This window comes from Drosophila takahashii, chromosome 3R (assembly GCF_030179915.1).
Source record: "Drosophila takahashii strain IR98-3 E-12201 chromosome 3R, DtakHiC1v2, whole genome shotgun sequence".
NCBI classification, from domain to species: Eukaryota; Metazoa; Arthropoda; class Insecta; order Diptera; family Drosophilidae; genus Drosophila; species Drosophila takahashii.
In genome coordinates this window covers 18,363,096-18,384,043 of record NC_091681.1, presented here as the reverse complement: position 1 = coordinate 18,384,043, position 20,948 = coordinate 18,363,096, and the positions used below count along the sequence as shown (strand labels likewise).

The 20,948-nt window shown below is 41.2% G+C and overlaps 4 protein-coding genes across 6 annotated transcripts; 1 reads left to right on the top strand and 3 right to left on the bottom strand.

The window, feature by feature from the left end:
* Positions 1 to 3,198: 3,198 nt before the first annotated feature.
* On the bottom strand, positions 3,199 to 10,922 carry Synd (protein kinase C and casein kinase substrate in neurons protein Synd). Of its 3 annotated transcripts, none has more exons than XM_070217323.1 (10): positions 10,788 to 10,922; positions 8,283 to 8,389; positions 7,713 to 7,822; positions 5,787 to 6,124; positions 5,046 to 5,272; positions 4,862 to 4,982; positions 4,686 to 4,796; positions 4,414 to 4,628; positions 4,121 to 4,278; positions 3,199 to 4,032 (listed from the first exon to the last, which is right to left on the bottom strand). In XM_070217323.1, the coding sequence occupies exons 1-10, from the start codon at positions 10,833 to 10,835 to the stop codon at positions 3,926 to 3,928; spliced, it is 1,542 nt and encodes a 513-aa protein (XP_070073424.1). In that variant the 5' UTR covers positions 10,836 to 10,922; the 3' UTR covers positions 3,199 to 3,925. The 3 variants fall into 3 exon arrangements, with proteins under 3 accessions (XP_070073424.1, XP_070073425.1, XP_016996873.2); XM_070217324.1 differs by having other exon boundaries at positions 4,414 to 4,625; positions 10,788 to 10,917; XM_017141384.3 differs by lacking the exon at positions 10,788 to 10,922 and adding an exon at positions 10,207 to 10,320.
* On the bottom strand, positions 10,874 to 12,203 carry LOC108057187 (zinc finger HIT domain-containing protein 2). The gene is made up of 2 exons (XM_017141343.3): positions 12,124 to 12,203; positions 10,874 to 12,065 (listed from the first exon to the last, which is right to left on the bottom strand). Exons 1-2 carry the CDS (start codon positions 12,150 to 12,152, stop codon positions 10,907 to 10,909), a joined length of 1,188 nt encoding a protein of 395 aa, XP_016996832.2. The 5' UTR covers positions 12,153 to 12,203; the 3' UTR covers positions 10,874 to 10,906.
* Positions 12,204 to 12,801: 598 nt separating this feature from the next.
* Positions 12,802 to 19,385, top strand: Adss (adenylosuccinate synthetase). Its single transcript, XM_017141342.3, has 5 exons — positions 12,802 to 13,130; positions 15,359 to 15,461; positions 17,716 to 17,995; positions 18,076 to 18,436; positions 18,501 to 19,385. Exons 1-5 carry the CDS (start codon positions 12,966 to 12,968, stop codon positions 18,927 to 18,929), a joined length of 1,338 nt encoding a protein of 445 aa, XP_016996831.1. The 5' UTR covers positions 12,802 to 12,965; the 3' UTR covers positions 18,930 to 19,385.
* On the bottom strand, positions 19,386 to 20,859 carry kune (kune-kune). Its single transcript, XM_044394200.2, has 2 exons — positions 20,749 to 20,859; positions 19,386 to 20,693 (listed from the first exon to the last, which is right to left on the bottom strand). The coding sequence occupies exon 2, from the start codon at positions 20,681 to 20,683 to the stop codon at positions 19,895 to 19,897; it is 789 nt and encodes a 262-aa protein (XP_044250135.1). The 5' UTR covers positions 20,684 to 20,693; positions 20,749 to 20,859; the 3' UTR covers positions 19,386 to 19,894.
* Positions 20,860 to 20,948: the final 89 nt, after the last annotated feature.

The following is a 20,948-nucleotide window of genomic DNA, read 5'->3' as shown; positions in this document are numbered from 1 at the left end:
ATCTATTACTCACAGTAAGCACTCGTAAGTATTACCTTCCCATTAAAGCAATTATATAGGTGCTGCTATTTTTTTGTAATTTGTCTGAGAAGATAATGTGTCATGTATCAATTGCACTATTTAGTTCTTAAAACTACCCACTCCTATTACAAATAGTTAACTTTCCCAGGCAATAGTAATTAATCTATAAAAGGTTTAAGAACACCGAAATACATAAATTAATAAATTAATAAAATAAAATATTATACTTCAAAAAGGAACAAAAGAACCAAGAATAATTATGTGTTGTAATGCTTGTTTCATAAGTTAACAATACCCATTATTTTAAAACGTGAGGTTCGAAACGTAACTTTATATCATACGTGTGCTCGCCAATATGGCTTCGAATTCTTTAAAGATTGCGTTCCCCCACACGATTTGTAATTTTTTCGGCCCCATACAAAATAGAGTGTCATGTAGGGTTTAATGATACCATCTTTAGTAGGAATTCTTGAGAATCAGCGATTCGAGGAACTCTTGCTGAAGATAATTAATGTTATATCAATACATCGATGCCGTCTTCAAATTTCCCCTTTTTTGGGGAAAAGTCAAGTGTTTAAAGCTAAATTAAACATTTGTGTATAGGTAAACTAAAAAAAGGCACGGACAAAAATTCAAACATCAAGATGGTGTCATTCAAACGTTTTATGTTAGTTTTATGTTTCAGTTATAGAACTTCGACTGTATTAGCTGCCCATATACCAAGAGTGCAACAAATCTTTCAAGCAAAAAGTCTATAAATAAAATTGCATGGGTTACAAGAGGCGATAGAGCGGGTCTTAAACGCAAAACTTTTCTACAAAAATAAAAAAAAATACAAAATCGTTATGCTGTCACTGCATCCGAGGTTAAAAGTATACATTGTTCACAATTAGGCACGATCTTCACCAAAACTATAAAAAAGCTTTTGAGTTTCCCTTGCAAAATAAATTGTAAATTTCCCAACTGCAAATATTAAGAGGCTATTCACTGTAGTTGGTTTATCTGCATGCATTTAGCAAATTATAAATGCATCTACAATGCAGTTTCTGAACTAGACTACGCTATCTGGAAGTATGTATGTTTTACAACCAGTAAACAACGTTTTAGACAAATGTAAAACAACAAATTTCAGCAAGAAGAACTACACTCATAGAAATTTTCCGGTAAAATCGCCCTAAAAACAGGGAAAATCGCCCTAAAACGGGGGTCAATGGCGACTAGGCAACAAATCTAGGGCGAATCGCCATAAAAATAAAACCAAATAAAAGCAAAAAAAATCTATTAATTTTTCGGTGGGGGGGGGGGGGTGTTGATATTTTCCTGGGAACTGGACTCAACACATACACACACACACACGAACATCGTTTCAGATAATTTATTTGTTGAATTGTTGCTATATCGGATGATGCCATTGGGGGCAGGAGGCGGCAGACTTGTATAACTGCCGGTTATAACTGATAAATCATCTTTGTAATCGAATTAAGGAGATATATATAAGGAGAAAAAACAACTTACTTGAGAAAAACATTTGGGGTCTCTACGAGGGTTCGAACCCACGGCCTCTCGAGTTGGAGTCTAACGCTCTAGCGCTGCACCACAGTCCCATCGCGCTAAGCAACGTACAAACACTGTACACATCTTACTTTCTTGCGGTCTAAGTTATTCGTACAAAAACTTGAATTTTTTGCTGGCTGGGATACTTAGGGCCGTTTCTTCGCATGCTTAGCATAAATTAGTTCTTAAACTCAGAATTTCCATATGTATTTAGGGTTTTAAAACTACTTTAAATTTAACATGCGAACGAAAAAACTTAATTAGTAATAAAAACTCTAATAAAAAAAAAAAAGTGTTGACTCACACAGGAATCGAACCCACGACCTGTATTTTCAAACAGCAAAGCTGAAAGTGCGAGTGCTTAGACCGCTGGGCTACCCATTCTTACTCACTTGTCGTGACCTGTCAACTACACACACATGTAAATAACATGTTTTACATGTATGTATCCATTTATTGCGTCATAAAATTTCGCCCTAAAAAACAGGGCAAATTGGCCTTTTTGGAAAAACTAACCCTAAAAAATATTTTCCATGGCGATTTTTCGTATATTTAGGGCTAGCCACCCGTATAATAAGAAAATTTTTCGTAGTTTTAGGGCGACCGCGGTTTTAGGGCGACTTTTCTAGTATTTAGGTAAAAATTTCTATGAGTGTATATGTAATTGCGGTTGAAGCTTTTTAGTTTTTCTGAGTGGATAAAGTAGTCAAAGTTCTTGACAACTTCCGAAAAGAGACAATCGTCACGACAATATGGGTTGCTAGGTAATTGAAATGTTGTTGTAAATTGATGAGCTGTTGCAAAAACTAATAAATGATGGTGGATTCACACTGCATACGGCATTGTAATAATTCTATTATTATCGGCTTACAGAATATGGATAAGCATTGATCAAACTAAGTAACGACTCATACACGTTAAAAAAAATAATACCATGCTAAATAAGATTAATTGTTTTTAAAATACTGAAAATTCAACTATTTAAAAAATAATATTTTCTTTAATATAATGTTCAAAATATTAATATTAACAACGTTCCACAATAAATTAGAACTATCTGCATTTCATTTGTAGTAATTCTATCGGGCATATTGAAGTGCATGCAAAATGAAAGATTAAAATTACGAATAAGGGTAAATAGAATGAAGCGAAATACTTAAAGAGTCATATGCATCATTACGTTTTCATTTCCGCTTAGGGCATGTACAGTGAATCTTTAAGGTTGAAACGATTGATCGTGCAGGTAAAGAATTGCATTCTTATCAATGAATTTCGCTGCCTTTGCTCACCAAGGAAGTAATATTAAAACGCCCTTAACAATAAGTGCTGACCTTTGACCTTTAACTATGTCAGCGTTGGCAAACTCTCATCATGAATAAATTTTATTTAATTTGCAACCCCAAAAGCATACTACAGACTTCAAGTAAAATGTTATTGAAATAGAAGTCTATTTCATTCACAAGCTCGAGAGTTCATCATTTGAAAGAGCCTTTCCTTCTTCACCTATTGATTTAATAATAATACTTCACAATAATAAATTTAGCACATATAGGAAAGTAAGAAACGAACATTGGTACGTCGTCAGTTCACATCAAAATTGGACCCAAAACAAGCTGTAAGAAATCGGGTTTTTAAGTTTTATTTCAATAATTTAAGTCATTTAAAAATGTACATTTACAGTATACATAATCCAATACGTATGTATACACAAAACTTCATAAATAATAAAATGTTCAAGAAACGCATTACAAATGCTATGCATGTACAATATCTAAATACGCCAAAGATTACGTTGCGCCCCCCGGTTGACCACAAAAAAGGTTTACGGCACAGAGAGGGAGTAAAATTGCGGCCGCATCGTGGCAAAAAATACATAATTTCAGTTTCAGTTTGTTATACATAGCATAAATTACATAATACATTTAATTTGTAATGTCATTTCATACATTGACGTTTACACTTATTGTTCTGTTGACGACTTTTCGCTAAGTTATCTGTTACATATCTGTATGTTCGTATCGGCCTGCTAACGGCCGCATTGCTACTGTTGGTGAGTTGATTGGTAGGTTGGTTGGTTGGTTGATCGGTATCGCCAACGGTGCATCAATAGCCCGTAAGAAGATTAGATGCCCAATGCCTCTCAGATGCCGCACTATCGGGATACTCATAGTGCGAGCGATTGCTCATAACAATTTCTAATACATATGTATGGTAATATTTTCATCAACGACTCATTTACTGTATACGCAATCCGTAATGCGTCTCTAACCTCGCTGTAATGCTACATATACGTATCTGCTTGTATGTATATATATCTGCTTAACGACTTCCACTATTCCGCCTCGCCGGCTTACGCGGTCTCCACATAGTTGGCCGGATACAGGCCGACGCGCCCATTCATGCGTCCCTTGCACCAGCCTTGTTCGTCTTCATCTTCGAGCTTCTCGAAAACATCACCTGAAAGAGCGAAGAGTGCAAGCAAAGGGGTGAAATGAGCGGTGAGCGGTGACCATTCGAGATTATCATATGGAGGGCTTCCACACACCTTGCTTGAATGTGAGCTCATCACTTTCAGCGCCCTCGTAATCGTACAGCGCTTTGACCGGCACGCCCGGCTCACCGTTGTCCACCAGCACGTTGTCGCCCTCGTCCCACTCCTCCTCCTCGTCGAACGGATTTGCATCGACTTTGCCGTTGCCGTTGCTGTGTGTATACAAATTGAAATCAATTAGTTCAATGAAAATGAGCGCATTCAACGCGACGTGTCTCTGGGCCAGCCAGAAAGTCAGATAGTCAGTCCGAGTGTAATTCAAAACAATACAAACTGTTTCAACTTACGTTACGCTCGAATTGCGATTGGATGCCGCTGCTGCCGCCGTGGCCGCTGCTGCCGTTGCTGTCGCAGTGCCGGCAACTGCTGCCGATGTTTTGGCTTCCGATGCGGTGGCTGAGGATTGCGTGGTCGCTACTTCGCTCTTCACACTCGCTCTGCTGCTGACACTACTCAAGGTGCTGGTGTTCTTCTTCAGGCTGTTTGTCTGGGGGTATTCCTGCTAAAGAACTCGGAGCTCAGTCTGATATTTTAATTACTCAGCAATCAACCTGCTTACGTGCACATCCTCGGCCACAGGTCGCTGATTGATGAGCGTGATGGGTGCTGCCGGCAGTGCCTCTTTTGATTTGTTGCCCTTGGCAATGTCACGGAACTCCTCCGTGTATTCCTGTTAACAAAGCGGAAGTTCCATTAGGGGCTGCTCTGTGCTTTAGTGTATAACAGCAAACTCACCACAAATGATGGCCAGTTCATGGCCATGTTAATACCATGATTGTTCGACCACCATTTCAGGTCTTTCTGCTGGTCTGCATTGTTGATCGTGTGGGAGAACTCTTCGTAGATTTGGGGCAGGCTATAGGGAAAAATGGGTATTAATAATGGGTACTTTAAAATCGAATCGTTATGAATTTCGTACCTTTGCACTTTGGTGAGGTCAAGACAGGAGTGCACGTTGAACAGGATTTCTTTGAAGAACTGCAGCCGCGTCTTCTCGAAGGTTTGGCACTTATCAAACACGGATGTCATGTCCTCAATGTACACCGAATTGTATTTGGTGATTTCGGCAATCGCCTGCTCGTACTTCTCGCGGCACTTTTGCACTTGATCTTTGGTCTTTTGCACTCGATCGTGCATTTTCTTCACCTGTTAAATGGAAATAAATCAAAGAATTATAAATTAATTGAAATTTAAGATTCTTTTAAATGTATAAGTTTTGTTTGTAGTAAACTATAATCACTTTTTATGGAATTTTCGTTTTAATTATTCTAAAATAGATTATATAAAGATGATTTTTAAATACATATATTTTTGAGCTTCGTAAGAAAGCCGATAAAACTTCTAAAAACTCATAAATTAACGCAAAATGTTAACAGATATTGGGACTTAAACTTTATTGTATGTGACTCGATAAAATGAGTCGGTTACATTTTCGAAACCATGTCAAAAACTAATTTATAGTTAATATGAATATCCGACAACTTTAACTATGCAGTAAATTTACTTATTGACAATGAAATAAGGAACCTCGTCAGATAAATATTATTTAAATATTATTATTAAATAATCTAGAATATACTTTCCTAATATTAACATTCGAACACCTCTAGTCAGAATCCATAATATATATACTTTTCTTAATATTGAGAAATTTTCCTACCTGATCCGGCGACAACGAGCTGTCGGCATTGGCATTGCGCTCCTGGTTGGTAGCACTGCGCTCCGTCTTGCAGGCCGAGTGGTAATCCGCCTTGGCCTTTTCGACCTTGGCCAGCAGCTTGGCCCAGGGCTTTTGGGCCTTCTTGAACAGATCCTCGAGGTCCTTGCGCTCCTTGATCTGCATGAGCGTGTGGTGGTAGTTCTCCTTCTGCCACGTCTTAATCTGGCTGTTGACATCGTTGCACAGGTTATCCTTGATCTTCATGTGAACGTCGGAGATGCGCTCCGATTCGGTCAGCACGCCCTTCCAGGCCGCCTCCGTGGTTCCGTATTCCGGCCCTGGAACAAATCAAGTATCGGTTATATATCTCTTATAGCGATTCTCAATTAACAACAGATTACAAGCGTGTCGCCAAGTCGAGCTGTCTGCCGCTGACGTCATCGTGGGCCCCTCGGGCACTGGGTTTATCTAATCAGCCGCAGCCGCAAGATATATTTGTAGCCAAAGCTATAGGTATGGCAAATATAGTATGCTCGGTGGAATGAGCGCTTGTATGGGTGCTACGCGATCGAGGAACATCGCACATTTTTGGCATTTTTTATTGGGCTTTTATTGGGCGCTAGCACACCGCAATCAAAATTGATATGATGCTCGTCTTATAATTGGCAGTGCACGAAACTCGTTTGCCTAACGACTCACTATTCCCAATTCCCCCTGCCAAGACACACAGACAAAGATATATAGAAATTGAGACGCTTAGCACAGAAATAACTCGTTCTATTTTTCCCGTCGCATTGATTTTTGAAACCATTTCAAGCGACGCTTTGGTGCCGGTTTGCTTTGGTGCCGGGCAATGGGCAATGGGCCACTGGCCAGCGCTTCTGCCTCTCAGTCTCGCAGTCTATCTATCTGTATATCTGTATTCTGAATTCTCGTATCTGTATCTTTGGCCCAGACGCAGCTAGGCAAATTCCGCACAAATACGTTGGCCAGCTAAGAAAATACAGAAAGAGGAGGCAGAGGAAGTGGTAGTCGCTTTTGCAATTGCCCATTGCTGGTTACTGTGAAAGTGGACACTGAGAATTCCGTGCAGAGGCGGTCACAGAAAATAGCAGCTATAGAAACAGCAGCAGCAGCAATGAGGCAAAGCGGTTTCCAACTTTGCAAGCGCTGTACTCGATTTCATTTCACGAAGAAGCGCGCACACTGTGCCGGACATCCGCCAAAAATGGTCAGAGACTCAATTCCATAAATAAGGAATAGGAATGGACTATTGAGCGCCAGTCAAACCAAGAAAAACAGTGCCAAAAAAAGAGGAGAACTCACACAAACGGTTTAAAAATAGGTTTCTTATCAAGAATAGGAGAAGTAGGTATTTATGGAGCTTAAAGTCACAAGTACTCAATTGTAATTAAAAAAAAATTCCTAAATATCAAAAAATAAAATAGAAAATCTAAGGAAAATCCTATTGTTTACTTAGATGTATTTTATCTTTTATTAAGTATCTCTTTTTGGCACTTCCGTGTGCGTTTGAACAAATGTTTACATTGGTTAATCTAAACACTTTGCTTTCCTTGCTCATTAGCATATTTTAATAAATTGGGCCGGCAATTTTGAACCACAGTGCAAAGCTTTTGCTGAGTACAACCGACAAAAAACGAGGTAACGAAAAACGTAAAAAAAAAACCATTAATAGCTTAAGCCACTTATCGCACAACGGCAACAACAATGCTCAGAATGATGTACAGAATGTGGAAAATAAGAACAGCCAGTGGGCCAAATAAGTGGTGGGAATTCAACGTGAGCGGGTCACTTGATGCTCCACTGGGCTTCAAGCCCGTGAATGAATGTGTTAACAAATAGCAGGCTTACATGACAGATGTTGCCTCATGACCACCAATCACCAAGCAACAACAACCCACTCACCTTTCTCAATGAGTTCACCCCATTTCTTTGACCAAGTGCGCAAGCTTTTCGCATATCCCTTCTCGATTTCGGCACGCTCCTGTATCAGTTGCTGTAGGTCATTGCAGAGTCTGCGGGTGAAATGAGACAAAAATCATAATAATGCAAACCGGTTTTGTTTTGGGTTTGGGTTCGAGTTCCGATGGATTCAGCTGGCAATGACCCAGCGATCCGAGTGCTCGTGCACAGAGAAAAACTTGGTCATCAACTTGGTCATTAAATGTAAATAATTTATAATTTAAATATCTCTCGAGAACAAATCAATGGCAAACATGATATCATAGGTAGATTACGTTTACGTACAATCAGCTTATATAAATAAACAGTTTTATTTTCTTTAAAAGATATTGTTATTCAATACAATATGATGGTATTTCATGACCTACTCAAAGTTAAATACGATCATTTGGTATTCTACAAACGTTAAACGACCAAAAGTTTTTTAACATATTATGACGAAATTTGGATGACCTAACAGATATAATACGTTTTTCTCTATGCATGAAGACTCCCTGGGGATTATCCACTCACTTGTATCCATCTTCGATCCGCTTGGTGGTGCGTTTATAGTTTCCTGGCTCCCAGAAGGAATCGCTTCCAGCCTGCAGGAGCTGATCATCGCTGTGGTGGGACATTTCCTGTGGGTTCCAATCGATATTAATCAATCACACACATGCGGAGCTTAAGCGCAGTAATCATAAAATATGAGTTTCGGTTACGTAAATAGACGCTGTCGCCATAAACAACATCCACACAGCAGCAGCAGCAGTAAGAGCAGCAACAAAAAAGGCTCTTTGTTTATACGCAAACTTGTATTTTCGTAGTGTTTATCTTGGTTAAACAAATCGTTTGTTAAACAATATACTACTTATGTACACCAAAACGAGTCAAGCGCCGAGTAAATTAATTGTTTGCCTAATTTGATTCGATTAAGAAATTCCTGGACATTGATGCAACAGTCAGAACTTTAATTATTGGAACTTTATCAGCGACCGTATTTCTTGTGGGTTTTGCCGAGTGTCCCCATTGATAAAGACTGGACTTATCACCCCTGACTCATTGTGAAACCTATAGTGCACACAAATTATCACCTTGATCTGGATATCATTTTAAAATGTAAATAATAAGATATTTTGGCTACTCATGCTATTTATTCTTTCTATACTCTTTTCTTTCTTTTATCAGTAGATTATCTTAGAAAACCGTCAATTATTTTTAAACCGTCTATATATTATATCATTTTTATGCTTTTGGCTTTCCACAGGGAAGTTTCCTATCTTATCAGAGAAGTTTTCCTGAATGTTTGTATATTTAAATGATTTATAAAAATCAAATTGAAATGATAAAAATATAGTTAAGATATGCTTTGACATTCTGTTATCTGGTCCCAAAATAATCAAATTTCTTATCGTATCTTATCAGTCTTTTCTCTATGTGTAGGGTATTATTTTTTGTACTTTCCGGTGGGAAAACAGGGTATCTTATCAGAGGAGTTTCCCTGCATCAGCTGTTTGTAAACAATGCAGGCGCTTTAAGTTCCACTCACACACCCGCATTACCGTATAACCGTTATGTTATCAGCAGACATTGACCGGTTATATGTACAATAAACATATACATACATATATACATAATAATAGTAGCTGGAATTTAATCACCGCCACACAATGACTCTCGGCGATTAATGACGACTGGTGGTGAGTCGAGTTTGGAATCTGGAATCTTGGGTTGACTTGATTTGGGCGTCATCCGAATATACGATGCGCTTACGGGTTTTCCTCATCATCGGCTATAAATAAGCAATGCAAAGTCGCGGCTCCTTGCGATTTTCGTGTTTCGTGAGTGGAAATGGCCAACAGAAAGTTTACAAACAGGTTGACGCATACTTCGCATATTTGTGGAGATAGATAAGCAACTTTACGGCTCACACACACACTCGCCCGCAGACTCACGCACACCTAAACTAACACGTCGCACACTTGAGAGCGATAAGAAAACCCCCCTCCCCATGCCCCTGCCCAATCCATCCCACCTCTAGGAAACTCGTTTATCTTTGAGATTGAACTTGTCTCCCCGCCGTTTAACTGTAAATATTTGCATCGTTTTCCAGTACACCTTACATAAGGTTCTAGGGTGCTAGTGCTACGATTAAAATGGGTTGCTTTGCACTAATTTTTAGCAGGCGAAGCGTACGAAGAGCACTTGCTGGCCGATTGGATTTTGTTGTTGCCAGACGCACACCGACACGCACACAGGCACACACTCTCGGGGCGCACACACACACACTGCGAAGCGAAATTCCGCTACACCCAAACGCGTTTACACGAAATGTTCTAAATTGCGATCGCTTTCGTTCTTGCTTTTGCTGCTGCTGCGTTGCATTTTGAGTCGTTGGTAAATAATCCCCGTTTGTGTCTTTTTTGGCAGCCTACTCCGAGCTAGGGCGACCACCTACCAAATAACAAAATAGCGTAAAAAAGCACTACAACTCGAGTGTGTGTCTGGAATCGCCAAAAACTAAAAAAACTATGTGTAGTATGACCGTGCGGGGTCCGTTACAATATACCGAGCGGCGAGTAGAAAAATACTTAGCACGAAATAACGAAAATATATCAAGATTTAATTAAATTTAAATTAATTTATAAGGGGCGTTATGTTTTTAATTTATTTATTAACGGAAACTGACATATAAAATAAATCAATTAGTTGTTTTTCTTTTTAGCAGGGACAAATAATTAATTTAAATATTAGGGTGACCATTTGCCATTGCATATTTATTGTTCAAATGTAGATGGGGGTGGGGCAAAACCGACAAACCATAAAAATAAAATTATTTTTAAATTCTTTATTCTGGATATGCAAAAAAAGAAGTCATAAACTCACTTTTTATAACATTTAATTAATAACAAAAGTAGAAATTAATTCGATCTTAAAACTAATTCCTTTTTTACTTTTTAGTCTATAAATAAATTCTAGAGAACTTGATTTATTTTTTGAACAGTTCTCACAAATTCAAACATTTATCTTGCTACTTACGAAGAGATGCAAAAAAGGCTGCATCATAAGGTCGAACATCGCTTCCATTTTTCAGGATAAAACCCAGGAGGAAAAACACAAGTATATGGAATTTGGAATTTTATATTTTGACAGAAATCTCAGAGGACCTCTTCCCGCGCCACATACGACAGCATGAACTCGATCTTGCGCACCAGCTGCGCCAGCTTCGTGCGATCCAGCTCAACACTTCCGCTGGCCAGGGCGAATAGTTTCTGGAACTCGGCTTCCTGCGGATTCTTTCGCCGGCTCATGGCCTTTGTCTGCTGTAGGAGGTGGAGAACATCGCTCAGGGCGGCCAATTTGTGGTCCCTGGTGGCCATCAACTGGCGGGCATCCTGCTGCAGTTGCTCGCGGCTTTCCACGAGGAAATTCGCTCCTGCTCCCGCACTTCCCACGGCTGCGGCACCCGCAGGACCATTGCCCGTGGTGATGGCCTCCATCTCGACTGAGACAATAGCGTCCTCGGCATCCTCGAAGTTGGTGCCATACTTCAAGGTGGCGCTGAGATTCACAAGATGGGCCACCGCTTCACTGGCATTGGTTCTCTGTTCGCCGCCAAAGAAGCGAGCCACGCATGCGTAGGCGCTCAGGATGTTCCACAGATTGAAGTGCAGGCACGGCGAAGGAGTCTTTTTGCAAATGTCCGAGAACTTGGCAATATTCGCATATATTTCAGGGGCAGAGCTCTCCTTTTTGGCAGCCTCTTCGGGCGTGGGAATAACCACTATCTTGGAGTTCTTCGGCTTGTTCCACCAGGGCTTGTAGTCCGGCATGAGCTTCATGATGTCGCCGTTCGTGATTAGTTTCTGGAACTCCTCCTGCTCCTCCGTGGTGAGCCGGCTCCAAACCTCATCCGCATCGTTGATATCGACGCCTTTAAGTCGAGCTGCTATGTCTTCTTCAAGCTCTTCTTCCAGTGGATCTTCTGCTTCAAAGCCGTTCTCTTCCCCATCATCTTCTTCTGGTTCTCCTTCCTCGCCGCCGTCCGAATCCAAGGGATTTTCCAAGCCATCTGTATCAAAGTCCTGCGGGTTGAAGCCTCCTTCCGATTCCCGCATCCTTTTTAGTATGTCGTATATTTTCCTCACGTCCTCCTGGCTCTCCTGCGTTACCGTGGCTCCGGACAGTTCGTCCTGAATGCAGGATTTGTAGAATTCCTCAGAGCATTTGAGGTGCTCCTTGGACTTGTAGCATCCCACACTGCAGTAGAGCGCATTGCATTTGGGGCAGGAGTACTTGAAGGGCACTTCTCGACAGCTGACGGTGATTAGATAGTTTAGCAAGTTATTATATAAAATGCTTATTAATTACTCACAAATGACACTTTTCTTCGGCTTCCGACATGGTCAAATATAATGAGGTAAACAAAATAATGCGGTTGCAAACAGCTGGTTTCTGAGTATGACCGCAATATCATTTTGTGTTACCATAAAATCGGAAACGGTTTAAAAACGGTTTTTTGAATATGAATATGGATATTGAATAACTATCCATAATCATATTCAAAAAACCGTTTTTATTAAATGTTTATTTATTGTATTTTGTAATTATTATGTGATCGGTCAATTAATTGAGGAATCTATGCAAATTAAGCAAGTATATTCTGGATAACAGCGAATAGGACCAGATATAACTCAAAAAGGGTGTCATCATTACGTATTCAAATTTAACACCTAATATTTAGTATAAATATAATAAATCTTTAAATGTGGTCTTAATAATAATTCAAACTAGGTCATAGCTTTTGAAATTTAATATATCTAGTTTTTAATAAATTCCCACTTATATAAAAGCTTGATGGGAAATATGTCGCTACCACTGCTTAAATAATTAGAAAACTAAAAAGAAAGCCTATAAAATATATCTTACATTTTAAATATGACCGTCTAACCCACCCACGCAACGCGTTTAGTGTTACCCTCGCGACGGACCGGCGCAATTCCCGCGCGCAGTAGGACCGTCCGCCCGCGCCAGGCCGCCCTCGGTTTGTTTTATAGCCAAACGCTGGTGGAGCGCAGCCAGCAGAGAATAATCACAACGTGTTCGCGAAAGACCAGACTTCGACTTCCGAGTGCCCGAGATCCGAGACCGAGACCCGCGTTCCGTGCTCCGATCCGCTCCCATCCGATCTGATCCGTTCTGCTCCGCTCCGGGGAAATGTCAGCCACCAACGGCACGCACTACGAGCAGCTGCACCAGGGCCGCACCAAGATGTACAAGTCCAAGGTGGACGTCGTCCTGGGCGCCCAGTGGGGCGACGAGGGCAAGGGCAAAGTGGTGGACATGCTGGCCTCCGATGTGGACATTGTGTGCAGGTGTCAGGTGAGAACATGGCATAACCGCCGAGAGGGGGGACAATCAAGAGGCACTGATATCGCTCGGATATCCTTGCCCAAGGACATCCCGGCCAGCCACCCAGCATCTGCGTATTTCACCAGATGAGCCACCTTTTTCCAACCCAACTACACACTATCGCTCTTTTCGGCCGCCGCCGCATGCTTTCCCATTTGTATTTATCAATTCTGCCATCCCGCCATGTGGCTGCGTCTGTGTGTGTCCAAGTCCGTCCGTGGGCCTGTTTGTCCAAGTGTTCGTGCCGAGCGCGCATGTGTGCGCCTATCCCCCCTTCCCTCCCACCACCCATGTGCTGGTGTGTATGCCGCAGTGCTGCCCGCGCAGCGGTTTTCACGCCGCATCTGGCTTGTTCCGGAGGTCAGGAACTAGCCAGATGCAGCAGGTGCCGTAAGCCAAGATCAGATAAGGTTTTAGAAAACCTATATTCCTACATTCAGTAGAGAAATTATCATTCAAAGAAATGTTTTAGTAAACAAAGGCCTTTTCATGCGAACGTATTTTAAACCCAAACATTTTTTGCTTACCTTGAGATAGAACTCCGATTCATTACATTATGTAATTGTGTATACCAACTCAGGAACTTACTTACGAACTTTTAAAATATAGGTTTTTGGAATGGTTTCGATTATATTCTTAACGACAGTTTAAGCTATTATTTGAATTTTTTCAGTTATGTTGTTTGAATTAAAAATTCACATAAAATCATTTGTTTTTCACGACTTAATGACTTCAAATTAACTTAATTTTTGTTAAATTTAAATTTTGAACATTTTTTTAATGCTTACACTTTTGTTGACTGATAGACCTCAGTTGCAGTATCATAACAATAGGGTTTACCACCTTTTTCTACAAACTTTTCCAAGTAGGGTTAGTCCCACTACCTTAATACACCCAAATCGCACTGGGATCTTTAGCTATTTCTGCCAACACCACTATTATTCCGTCAGCAAGTCTGCCAACAATGCTGGCGCAGCAAAATTCGTCACTGGTGCTGGGCGTCTCTTTCCCGCCTGAATCGCCGTCTCTTTCGCGGCTGACGTTAATTCCTATTCCCGTCCCTGTTTCACACATCTGTGCTGCTCGCCCGACGAACCGCCAAGTTTACATAACCGCCAACATCATTCACCAGAAACTTGGAGACTTGGTCGTAGAACCTGTGGAAATGCAACCAGTGCAGAATCACTGACTTTCCGACGAGCCATATTTTCCAGAACGCCGGGCAGGCTATTCAAACATCCGTGGGGATTAGGGCATTGCGTGTTATTAATGGATTGTTTATGGCGAGCAACTTGTTGATTTCTCAGAACCACCTACGCAGTTCAATGGACGATATGCCGCCGAGAGGAGGCTCTATCCATCAAAGTGGCTCAGCAGACTCGAAGAGGTCTTATCAGTGCGCCCCCTTATATAATAACATCCCCAGTTGATTATCGCACTGAGTCACACGACTGACACGCCCCTACGGCGAATCCGATTACGACATTATATGTATGCTGTACACAATACTCTCTATTCTCTATTCTGAATTCCGCATATTGCGTCGCGAAAGGCCACGGACGGGAACTGGAACCGGGAACCTAGGAACTTAGGAACCCTCGATTGCGATCTCGCCATTTCCCAGTATCTTATCACGGGCTAAAAGCTATAAGCCCTCTCCTTGGCACCGCGTAAACATTTTGATTATCTTGTTTTTGGTTTTTAGCAATGATTTGTGAAGGTTCCAGAATTTTCACTCTCCTTCTGCCGCTAATCATTTTTTTTTCGTATTCACCTTACAGTGTATATGTATAATATAGAAAACAAATTTTGTTAGATTAGCAAAATGTAGACATTTTTTGTACAGTTGCCAAAATGAAAAGGAAAAACACATTAAATTTCTCGAGTGCTTACGTGATACAGTCGTTATAGTTATCTGTATATGTGGAAACGTTTTCGTTTATTGTCATTTGATATTTGTGGGCACGTGGGACAAATACATGCATATAATTCCCCTTTCGATGGGCTCTGTGCTTTTCAATTTGCAAAATATACCTATATTATTTATTTATTTTTCACACAAGCTTTGTTTTTCTTCTCTGCCACCGAACAGGCAAAAGCAAAACAAATAATGCTAATTTTGTATATCAACACCTATACCTATTTGTATACATATCTGGGAAATGTAGTGCTCATTTTTCAATCTGTTCTCTCCGCAGGGCGGCAATAATGCTGGACACACTGTGGTGGCCAATGGCACGGAGTTCGACTTTCATCTCCTGCCCAGTGGAGTTGTGAACGAGAAGTGCGTTTCCGTCATCGGTAAGTTGAGAGCCTGGACCTGGAAAATATAGCCAGGATCTGCAAGGATCGATGCAAGCAAAAACAGCGGTTCTATACTATAGACTCTATAGAGATGAATATGTATCAATGAAAGTAAGCAGGCGTCTTCCCATTTTGATTTCATGATTTTTGATTTAAATTTAAAATATGTACAGATATTTTCATTGTAATATAGGCTTATAGATAGAAGTAATGATAATACAGCCTTTAAATTTTTACATTGCGTTCTTAGTAATGATTTTTCAAAAGGTGACCCCAATCGTTTCCAAATGAAGATTTTAAATCTACTGAGCTTCAGCCAGTAAACTTTATATTTTGATAAGTAAAATATATAGTTAGGTTTGTCAATGAAAATAAGAAAGCGATTCCTTTCCTTTACGCCATTCCACTTTTGTTTTCTTGATTTGAAATTTAAATATATATACAGAATTTTCGCATACAGTATAGGTCGTTTGTTTTGCTTTTAGTTTTGACTCTCTCTGCGGCAAACTGAAATTGAACGTATCGAGCAAACATATATGCAGCTATATATTTATTCCGATATATGTGCATATACAAAGGCAGATGTAGGCGAGGAATTTCTGGCAAGATTTAGTGCATCATTGACATTGGCTTGCGGGTCAGTTGGTCTGTTTTTCGACTTTGTTACGCTGCATGCCCATGAAAATGAAAGGTTTTCTCTGTTCTATTTCTGTAGATAAGCAATTGAGATTAATTAAATCAGAGTTTTTATATGCATGTATATTACCTTTGTGTCAGCCAGTGCCAGAGTGACGTCACCGACTGTCACCGCCAAGGTCGCTTGTTTGTCAATATTTTCGCAACTTTGTCAAAGTTTAATCGATGTTGCAAGTAGGGTGTGCGGTTGGGTGTGGGTGACACTGTTTGTCCAGAGCAACAACCCAATCCGCACTGTCATCGCTTGTCACAAGACTAATTTGTGAGATAGTCAGCGACGACGAAACCCCATAACAATTCCCCGAGAGCTTTTGCCTTTTAGATATCGTTTATGACACTCAACCACAGACACACTCAGGCTCACATGTAGCGGAAAATAATTCTAATCAGGCAATTAACTTATTATTTTTAATTTCCCAGCCGCTGGGAGCTCAATTCCAAACGACCCCGTTCGCTGAGTCGCCTCGCGTGCCTTGGCATTATGATTTCCAAATTGGTTCCATTCCGTCAACTTGCCTGTTTGTTATGAAACAATGTCTTTCCCCGATTTAGATATCAGCCTTTTAAAGTAGCCAAGCCTTTCGATTTGTCTAGCCGTTCTTAAGTGACTTTAAAGTTAAACCAATAACCCCTTATCTTGATAACTTTTTATAGGGACCCTTAAAGAAAGTCCATGTATTGAAAATTAATTCTAGGTGATTAACGAAGAACGGTTATAAAAGCTTTTAAACGCAACACAAAAAAATTCTGGGGAATTTCAGACCTCGATATCAGTTTATCACTTTAAGTTATAGGTTCTATATTTTTTATAAACCCTAAATTAATTAAAAGACATTGAAGCTACTATCTTAATTATAGATCTAAGTTGGTTATGAGATGGACAATTTTGGATAGTTAAGTTTCTTTTATAGGATGAAGAAGACATTCAAAACCGCGATAAAAAATTTCAAATAATTAAAATTCATACTTATTGGACAACAAAAAATTTTTAAAGTACACATTTTTTTACAGTACACATTTAAAAACGTGTAAAGTTACCCGTTGTTCTTCTAAGCGGTTCTCGAGATATACTAATTTGAAGTTTGAGAACATTTTTTAAGTGCTTAACTTCAAAAATGCAAAGCGCCCCTAAATGGACACCAAAAAATTTAAAAAAAATCACAGATGATAACCAAGGCAAACTCTTCAAAGTACCGGAGTTTGAAGAAAATCTAAAATTTCATATGCGCAGTTGAGAAATTCTTAACCAGATGATAGAAAAGAATATTGTATTTAGGACTATGTTAGGATTAGACTTTTTTGGTAATAAGAAGTTGAAAGAGTGAATCTAAAATATTATTATTTTAAATGTCAATTACCGAAATGAATTGCTATAAAATTGCAGAACCCAATTTGGGAACCCCCTCTTACGTAAATCACACTGCCTTTGCAATCGCATGACACCCAACTGCAGTCGTCTGGTTATTTATTACTCATTTAATGCACTGCTCTGCAGATGGGGAAATCCCCCGAAATAAGAACGAATACTAAAACGATTTTGGCTTGACATTTACAGGCAACGGCGTCGTCATCCACCTGCCCTCGCTGTTCGACGAGGTGCTGAAGAACGAGGCCAAGGGGCTGCAGCATCTGGAGAACCGTCTGATCATCTCGGACCGTGCCCACCTGGTGTTCGACTTCCACCAGCATGTGGATGGCATGCAGGAGGCCGAGAAGGGCGGCAAGTCGCTCGGCACCACCAAGAAGGGCATTGGTCCGGCCTACTCCAGCAAGGCCACCCGCAATGGCATCCGAGTGGGCGAGCTGCTCGGCGACTTCAACCTGTTTAGCGACAAGTGAGAGGAGTTGATGTGCCCGGGGAACTCGGGGAACCCAGATTCTAACCGCCCTCTTTAAATCCCCGCCCCCCAATTAGGTTCAAGTCGATTGTGGCCACGCACGTGCGCCTGTTCCCATCGATTAACGTGGACGTGGAGGCGGAGCTGGCCCGCTACAAGGACTACGCGGACAAGGTGCGTCCCTATGTCAAGGACACCATTTGCTTCCTGCACACCGCCCTGCGCAACGGCAAGACGATCCTGGTCGAGGGCGCCAACGCGGCCATGCTGGACATTGACTTCGGCACGTATCCGTATGTGACGAGCAGCAACTGCAGCATTGGCGGGGTTCTCACCGGTTTGGGTCTGCCCCCGCAGACAATTGGCGAGGTGATTGGCGTGGTCAAGGCCTATACGACACGAGTCGGCGACGGGCCCTTCCCCACCGAGCAGCTGAATGTGAGTGGTTGATTTGTTAACTCCCTCCAAAATACTTTGCTTATCATTTTCTCTTCTAATCCAGGAAATTGGCGACCTGCTGCAGACGCGCGGCTTCGAGATCGGGGTCACCACCAAGCGAAAGCGCCGCTGCGGCTGGCTGGACATTCCGCTGCTGAAGTACACCTCGCTGGTCAACGGCTACACTTGCATCTGTCTCACCAAGTTGGACATTCTCGACACGCTGCCCGAGATCAAGGTGGCGGTGGCGTACAAGAAGCCCAGCGGCGAGAAGCTCGACCACTTCCCAGGCACCATTGCCGAACTGGGAAGCATCGAGGTGGAGTACGCCGTGCTGCCCGGCTGGCAGACATCCACCGAGCATATCCGCAACTTCAAGGAGCTGCCGGAGAACGCCCAGAGCTATGTGCGGTTCCTGGAGAGCGAGCTCAGCGTGCCCGTGCGCTGGGTGGGCGTCGGAAAGGGCCGTGAGTCCATCATCAACGTGCATTAGCCAGAAAGCGACTGGTGCCGACGTACTTATGCCTACGAGTTTGTGTATATGAGACGGAAACGCTAAGGGAGCCCTTTAACTATCCAACTACAGACCTAACCCACACAGAAAAATACAACTAATATTTCGACTATCTACAACATTTGGACACAAATTATTAGCCTATTGCTTCTTTAAGTTATACTTCTTAGTTTTGATGTTCACAAAATCATTTGGAGCGGTGCCGTCCGGGGCTCGCACGCATATATACTATACTATAACTTCTTGTTTGATGAGGACGTACTTAGTTTTTAAGATCATCAGGTGCAGTTTCAGATTTTTTGTATGCAAAGGGAAGCAGATATTTTTTATTGTACAATAACTAAATGATGTTGTTTTAATATTTAAATACAACAGTGTGCTCTGACTTGTGTAATTGTGTCGCAAGCTAAATACATTTTAAAGTCTAACATGAAATTGTGTTTTTTGTTTGGTAATTGGAAATGTTTATTTAATCGGTAATAAATACATATATAAAAAGTCGTTGGTACAGGGTTAAAAATATCGGATTTATATCGAGAGTTCGTTTGTTTAAAGATCGCTTTTGAACTACACTTTTTAAAGGCACTATTTGTAGTTTTTCTGGAATGATTAGGTTATCTTACAGAAATGTTGATATGTAGAGATTCGATAGTATTCAAAAGCTTATTTTCTAACTGGATAGAGAAAAGTATATGCATTTTAGTGCTATATCTCCTTTTAACTACCCTTTGTATAGGCATTATTCGTCAGTTTTGTAGAATGATCAGGTTATTTTACACAAATACGTACAAATTTTAAAATATTCGAAAAGCTATTTTGTAATTGGACGGAGAGGAAGTTGTATGAGTGCATCATTAGCTTTTTAGGCTTTATAGAAATTGGAAAACCTATTTTGTAATTGGACGGAGAATAAGTTGTATGGATGCTTTATAGGCTTCTTAGTGTTATATATCTGTTTGAATTCCTCCATGTGGAGGCGCAGTTGGAGTAACTCCTGGTTGAGGACGCCGTGGACGACTGGGTTCAGGTGCAAAATAGGATTGCGCCGAAGTAGACGGCATAGCTGCCTCCTTTGCCTGTTCCTGATAGTAGTCGTCTCCGTATTCACTGACCTCCCGGTTGCTAATCTCGTTCAGTCGCTTGTACCTTTCGCGCCGTGCCTCCACCATGTTGAGTACTCCGGCCGGCATGAGGAGCACAGCTCCAACCACGCCCAAGGCAAATGACCAGCCCATGTCGTTGTTCTGCCAGCCGGGCATCCAGTCGCGGGAATCTCCTTTAGCGCCGAAAATCACAACGGCAATGAATCCGAGAACTGAGCCCACAACCTGGCAGGATCCGATGGCCAGCAGCAGCACCATATACCGATCATCAGAGCGAGAGGTGCGAAGAAAGGCTATAGTGAGTGGCACTATGATGATGCACATGACCAGGCACAGTGTGGCGAAGAACTGAACGGCTATGTAGAATCCGGGCAGCAGAAAGTCGTGTATGATGTAGTACTCCTCTTCAAAGACCCACATGCATCCGTTGAAGCGGTTGTCGTAGAATCTGTGTATGTCCTGGAACTGCTGGAAGCAAACCTCCCAGAGACCCAGGTTCGTAAATCGTGGGTTTTGTAAACGGCCATCAGTCACTAGCCAATAGGGCGTGGAAAACGCGATGACAAACAGGAGAACGGAGAACACGGACAGGTAGAGGGCACATTTCGTGGTGTTGTTGGACGCCCCCATCGCTAATGGGCTAAAAATATGGCTCAATTCAATGACTTATTAACTATTTTACTTTATTAATTTACTTTACAAACACGCCCAAAGTGTGACCGTTACTTGAAATTTGATAAATGCCAGATTGAAGAACACATGATCACGGTGCAATAACGCCTGGTTACGAAGTGAGTTAAGATCAAGTGATCAAGTTTGTATGTAGAAATGCTGAAGTCAATTTAAAACTTTATTTAACTTTGCGCTAGCAAGTTAAAAAGGAAGTACTAATAGC